Source organism: Alosa alosa, chromosome 19 (genome assembly GCF_017589495.1).
Source record: "Alosa alosa isolate M-15738 ecotype Scorff River chromosome 19, AALO_Geno_1.1, whole genome shotgun sequence".
Taxonomy (NCBI): Eukaryota; Metazoa; Chordata; class Actinopteri; order Clupeiformes; family Clupeidae; genus Alosa; species Alosa alosa.
The window spans coordinates 1,518,788-1,526,287 of record NC_063207.1 but is presented as its reverse complement, the minus strand read 5'-3'; the positions used below and the strand labels follow the sequence as shown (position 1 = coordinate 1,526,287).

The 7,500-nt window shown below is 42.4% G+C and overlaps 1 protein-coding gene across 1 annotated transcript in view; it reads right to left on the bottom strand.

Annotated features, from left to right (window-relative positions):
* The window catches only part of LOC125284316 (presequence protease, mitochondrial-like), a 27,033-nt gene that overhangs the window by 12,602 nt on the left and 6,931 nt on the right, over positions 1–7,500 (bottom strand). Inside the window, 4 exon segments of the mRNA XM_048228224.1 lie at positions 2,041–2,133; positions 5,751–5,864; positions 6,230–6,358; positions 6,488–6,576. Coding sequence (XP_048084181.1) covers positions 2,041–2,133; positions 5,751–5,864; positions 6,230–6,358; positions 6,488–6,576 — 425 coding nt within the window.

Below are 7,500 nucleotides of genomic sequence, written 5' to 3'. Positions count from 1 at the left end.
ACACGCGTTAGGGCTGTGTGTGTGTGGCCCTTCTGTGTAGCGTGTAGGCATATGTACATGTGTGTCCTGTGTAGGAGAGTGTGTGTGTGTGTGTGTGCGTGTGTGCATCTGCGTGTGTGTGTGTGTGTGTGTCGTATGTGTGTGTACCCTTCTGGTAGGTTTCAATGTGCTGGCGACACACTCTTCAGCAGCTGCACCGGGTCCCCGTCATGGTTCCATCTTGCGCCTGACACAGGGTTCTATTGCCTCCCAGGGTTCCTGATGAGCCGCGGTGCCAAACCCACAGCGTGCTACACAGACACAGGGTTCTACTGATGAGCAAAATACCCAAACAACACAATGTACTAGAGACACAGGGTTCTATTGATTAGCACGGCACCCAAACACAATGTACTAGAGACACAGGGTTCTATTGATTAACACGGTACCCAAACACAATGTACTAGAGACACAGGGTTCTACTGATGAGCAAGGTACCCAAACACAATGTACTAGAGACACAGGGTTCTACTGATGAGCAAGGTACCCAAACACAATGTACTAGAGACACAGGTTCTACTGATGAGCAGAGTAGTCAAACACAATGTACTAGAGACACAGGGTTCTACTGATGAGCAGAGTAGTCAAACACAATGTACTAGAGACACAGGTTCTACTGATGAGCAGGGTACCCAAACACAATGTACTACAGACACAGGGTTCTATTGATGAGCACAGGGTTCTACTGATGAGCACGGTACCCAAACACAACGTACTACACAGACACAGGGTTCTACTGATGAGCAAAATACCCAAACAACACAATGTACTAGAGACACAGGGTTCTATTGATTAGCACGGTACCCAAACACAATGTACTAGAGACACAGGGTTCTACTGATGAGCAGGGTACCCAAACACAATGTACTAGAGACACAGGGTTCTACTGATGAGCAGGGTACCCAAACACAATGTACTAGAGACACAGGGTTCTACTGATGAGCAGGGTACCCAAACACAATGTACTAGAGACACAGGGTTCTACTGATGAGCAGAGTAGTCAAACACAATGTACTAGAGACACAGGGTTCTACTGATGAGCAGGGTACCCAAACACAATGTACTAGAGACACAGGGTTCTATTGATGAGCACAGGGTTCTACTGATGAGCAGAGTAGTCAAACACAATGTACTACAGACACAGGGTTCTATTGATGAGCACAGGGTTCTACTGATGAGCAGAGTAGTCAAACACAATGTACTAGAGACACAGGGTTCTATTGATGAGCACAGGGTTCTACTGATGAGCAGAGTAGTCAAACACAATGTACTAGAGACACAGGGTTCTATTGATGAGCACAGGGTTCTACTGATGAGCAGAGTAGTCAAACACAATGTACTAGAGACACAGGGTTCACTGATGAGCAGGGTACCCAAACACAATGTACTAGAGACACAGGGTTCTATTCATGGTTCCAACCTGGCGCTAGCGTGCACTACTACAGACCTGAGGTTCTATTGATGAGCACAGGGTTCTACTGATGAGCCGCGGTACCCAAACACAGCGTGCTACACACAGACACAGGGTTCTACTGATGAGCAAAAATACCCAAACAACACAATGTATGAGACACAGGGTTCTATTGATTAGCGGCTTTAAACACAATGTACTAGAGACACAGGGTTCTGATGATTAACACGGTACCCAAACACAATGTACTAGAGACACAGAAGGGTTCTACTGATGAGCAATTACCCAAACGCACAATGTACTAGAGACACGGGGTTCTACTGATGAGCAGAGTGGTGAAACACAATGTACTAGAGACACAGGGTTCTGCGTGGGCAAGGTACCCAAACACTAGAGACACAGGGTTCTACTGTGAGCAGGGTACCCAAACACAATGTACTAGAGACACAGGGTTCTACTGATGAGCAGGGTGCCCAAAGGAATGTTTCTGGGCATGTTGTAGAGTGACAAGGTCCTAAAACAAAAGCCTTAAGAAGACGTTAAGGAGACGTGTGTGTGTGTGTGTGTGTGTGTGTGTGTGTGAGACTCACAGAGAGGCGAGGGAGAAACTGGAAGACTGATGTTTCATCTGGATCTCAATCTTATGGAGCAGAGCTTCAATCCTCTCCTCCTCAAAGCCCTTTCTACACACAAAACACACACACACACACACACACAAAATCCCATTAGCGGCACAGACATGGCGATCACTACAGCCCACTCTGTCAGTTTCTGTTAGAGCCATAGGCGTGCATACATAGACACTAGGTGCTGCTAAAAGCACTAGGAAGTTTGCCCTTTATCACTTGAAAATGCCCTTTTGAAACTTGTTTTTTTTTGAGTATTAATATGTAAAAGATTTTACTGAGGTGGTTTGAAATGATCTTTTAAAACCTGAGCCATTAAAACAAAAAAATACCAACCTAACTCTCTTCCTTTGTCCCGTGAACTTTCAGCGAGTGCATACTGAGAGACACGCCAGATCTGCCAACTTCCATAGCAGTTCAGTAAGGTCTTCAGATAGCAGGCATGGTGGCTGACAGGCTGCTTCTCCGTGCCCATCAGCCATGGTACTTACAGATCAAGCAAAATCTTTGGTTGCCTCTAAGCCCAACATGTAATAATTTTTGTTGTGCAGTAAAATGTCTCATTCAGCACCAAACAAAGCATTTTGCCGACTGGTCACCTGATAAACTAGTTAGATGAAGCTAGATAAAGTTTTCTGCTGTAGCCCAAATCAATGACAGATAACATGGCGTGGCGACCACATACAAATAATTTGTTAGATTTTGCAAATTTATGTGTTAAGAAGAAGCGTTTTCTGTTGTATATATGTTTTGTTAGGCAACATGTATTAACACATTCATTTGTGACAGAAAAAGCGGGAAGTTCCCATTACCTGTGAAAAATGCCCATCTGCATTCATGTAATGACAACAGTCCAGTAGCCCACTATAACTCCTTCTCGTACTGTTTGGTCTCTCCATTAAAATCGTACAGTTTGCCCTCTAAGCCCAGCGTGTAATCATTTTGTTGTGCAGTAAAATGTCTCATACAGCATCAAACAACTAAAGCATTTTTAGCTGACTGGTCTAGTGTTAATTTTAGATCAGGCGAGACAAGAGGAAATATGTTTAATCAGCGACCTTTTCATGACTAAGGCAGGGGCGATGGCCGAGGCGGCAGTAATGTCCTGAAACACTGACTAAGACTATCTTAAGATGAATTATTGTTGAAAAAAGCGAGACTAAAATGTTTTGCATGAAATAAGAACTAAGATAAAATCTCTCTTCATTTTAGTCTACAAAATGAGAGAGACAGAATATCTAGCTGTTATGTTTTCAAAATATTCGAATGAGTTCATACGCCAGCAGCTTTCCTGTAAGGCTGGTCTAAAGGCTGTTGCTGCAACCCTAATGGCTGCAACCGCGAGAAACTACATGGAACAAGAACACTGGAGATTTCTGCCAGGTTAGCAACTAACTACCTAAGCTTTATGCCACAATGCTACATGCCCAGAAGTTGAAGCTTCTCTCATACAAAATTAACATCCACCAGAATGTCCATGCGAAAATGTTCATCATGTAATGTCAACTATTTAACTAGTTAGACTGATGATGCAAAAGTTTGCCTAGCAAGTAAGCTAATATGGAAGGTTAAGCTAGCAAGTTAGCTATGGCTAAGATGGAGAGTCTGTTTGGGGAATGTGTTGTGTTTGAAGCATATGCAGCCATCTAGCCCGGAGTAAAACAGTAATACTTTGGTCGACAGTGTTTCTCAAACTTTTTTCAGTTTCAGGACCCTTAACTAACCCTAGCTAAAAAAAAAAAGATTAGACCTACTTCAACAGTAGCCTATAATTGAGTCTACACAATAGGCCTACTCACTGAACCACCTTGCTTATTGTCTTTGCACTTTGCTTATTGTGTGGATTCATACTGTATGATTTAAACTGGCATATCTTACATAGACAGTGTTGCAGAACTGTTTTACATACAAGTTGGTTCAATATTGCAAACAACTCATCTATATTATATTTTACCCGCGTCTGCTCCGCGGACCACTTGAGATAACTATAGGACCACCAGTGATTCCCGGACCACACTTTGAGAAACACTGGTCTCACGAATATAGCAGTGATCAGTCAAATCTTTTACTGTCTATGGTCAAATCCCAGCGAGCTATAACTGTAGCTCGACTTACCTGCATGTAAACATACTGACTGACAAAAATCAGAATGAGTAATTATAACAGGCGAGAGTAGCCCTGTGGACACACAATATTGTTGGAAAATTGAGATGTGTGAAACACTATTTGACTCAAATGGTAATCAAGAAATAATTTGTTATAAAAAAAAAAGACTAAAATGTGTTGACTAAAACTGACTAAGACTAAGATACCTTTAGTTTTTCTTGTGGCTAAAACTAGACTAAAATGGCAAGAGACTTTTTAGTTGACTAAAACTTGACTAACAAAATGATATTTGAATGACTAGATATGACAAAGACTAAAAAGGACATTTCGTCACAAGACTAAGACTAAGACTAAATTAAAAATAGGTGACAAAATTAACACTAGACTGGTCACCTGATAAAGTTTTACGCTTTAGCCCAAGTCAATGACAGATAACGTGAGGACGACCCCCCCCCCCCACCTGCCCCCCCCCCAAAATGTCTGTGCACGCCACTGGTTAGAGCGTAAACATTTTGTGCTCATGGACACTTGGACAGGGTCAGGAGGAGTTGGGTTCGAACCGGCAACCTTCCAGTTGCTCGACAACTCCTGAGCCCCTGCCGAGAAAGAGAAAGAGAAAGAGAAAGAGAGAGAGAGAGAGAGAGACTCCTCTACCTGTTGTTCCCCTGCCGCCCATATGATTTGATACTTGTGTTTCTGTGACTTGTGTGCAAATTACAAAGCATGTGCTATGTGGCGATAACAGTGTCCTTAGTTCTTCACCTAATGTTCTTGTAACCCTTCGTACTGATAGAACTGTGTGTGTAGGGAGATATAGTGATGTGTGTGTACTGATATAAATGTGTGTGTGCAGGGAGATATAGTGATGTGTGTGTATTGATATAAATGTGTGTGTGCAGGGAGATATAGTGATGTGTGTGTATTGATATAAATGTGTGTGTGCAGGGAGATATAGTGATGTGTGTGTACTGATATAAATGTGTGTGTGCAGGGAGATATAGTGATGTGTGTGTACTGATACTGATAGAACTGTGTGTGTAGGGAGATATAGTGATTTGTGTGTATTGATATAAATGTGTGTGTGCAGGGAGATATAGTGATGTGTGTGTACTGATATAAATGTGTGTGTGCAGGGAGATATAGTGATGTGTGTGTACTGATATAAATGTGTGTGTGCAGGGAGATATAGTGATGTGTGTGTACTGATATAAATGTGTGTGTGCAGGGAGATATAGTGATGTGTGTGTACTGATATAAATGTGTGTGTGCAGGGAGATATAGTGATGTGTGTGTATTGATATAAATGTGTGTGTGTGAGAAACAGGTCGGTGCACACGATGCATGAGACCTCTGCAGAGATGAATAAACTACTAACAAGACAGACAAACCTCATCTTAGACGCTCAGTGTTTATAGATACTTTGGTCAGATTTCTTTTTTTTCTTATTCCATTGTACTGAGCCATACATAAAGCACAGTTATTCCACTGCTTGGTTGAGTTCCCCATTGTCATGCGTTCTTTAGAACATTCATTCATTTTGGTACATTTTCTTCCATAGTGGCACTTACACAATGATGTCATCGATGGTGTCATTGATGATGCGTTTGACGCGTTCGTTGTCTGCTTCAGACATCCCCTGCAGCCCGATACTGAAGGAGGCCTGTCTGGTGCTCCCATCATACCTAAGCACACACACACACACACACACACACACACATATATATATATATATATATATATATATATATATATATATATATATATACACACACACACACACATATATACACACACACACACACACGCACAAGCACACGCACACACACGCATGTACATACACACACAAACACATGCATTCAGACACACAACACATACATTTATGTGAGTGTACACTTGTGTACGTGTGTATATTTGTTTTCTAAATGCATACTGTATGTTTGTGTTTCTCTGTGTGTGTGTATGTGTGTGTTTATTTCTGTATGTGTGTGTGTGTGTTTCCGTGTGTGTGTGTGTGTGTGTGTGTGTGTGTGTGCGCACGCACTCTTACCCCACCACAGAGGAGAAGTCAGATCCAATCTTGGGCTCTATGAGGGCCCGATAGAATGGAGAGTTTGGCCCCGAGATCATCAGAGAGGAGAGCAGACTCAACACGAAGCCTTCAAACACCTCAGTGATGCTTAGAGAGAGAAACCACATCAAATCAATCAAAGAGATCAAATCAATCAAATCAATTAAAGGGATCAAAGGAAGGTTTGTGTCATTGTATACTGTGTGTGGGTGTGTGTGTGTGTGTGTGTGTACTCACTCTCCCAGTAGGTAGCTCACACACAGTGTGTTTTGTTTGGTGGGATCTGGAGCCATTGCATCAGGCTTGCAGGTCACATGATCTTCTCTCTGTAGACAAATCACAACACATCATATCCTTTACATCATATCCTTTACACAACACATCATATCCTTTACACAGCTCTGTATGGGTGTCTGGTGGGTGTGTGTCTATAGAGACATCACATCACAACCATTACACAGCTCTGGAACATTGTAACACATTGTAATTGCTGTTGTTTTGAGAAGTATTTCTCATGCAAGCATCATGTAAAAGCAATTAACAATGTGAACAATGTTAGCACTTTGAACTAAAACTAAATTGTCTGCTTTGAAGTGCATGTATAACAATATAACATATCAATAATAATTGTGATAATGATAATGTTAATCATAATAATAATTTAATGGGGTGTAGGTGGGCCCTATGACCCCAAAGTATGTCATTACCAGGTCTCAGGTCAAAAAAGTTTGAGAAAGGCTGCTCTAGAACACTACAGCTCTAGAACACTGCAGCTCAGAACACTGTAGCTCTAGAACACTGCAGCTCTACAACACTGCAGCTCTACAACACTGCAGCTCTACAACACTGCAGCTCTACAACACTGCAGCTCTATCCTCTAACACTGCAGCTCTCTACAACATCCTCTAGAACAGCTCTGAACAACACTGCAGCTCTGTGTCACACCTGAACACTGTAGCTCTGGAACAATCCTCTACACTGTAGCTCTAGAACACTGCAGCTCAAACACTGTAGAACACTGCAGCTCTCTGCAGCTTGTGTCACATCCTCTCATCCTCTAGAACACTGTGTAGCTCTGAACACTGGAACACTGCAGCTCTACATCCCTCTAGAACACTGTAGCTCTAGAACACTGCAGCTCTAGAACACTCTCATCCTCTAGAACACTGCAGCTCTAGAACACTGCAGCTCTGTGTCACTCTCATCCTCTAGAACACTGCAGCTCTACAACACTGCAGCTCTACAACACT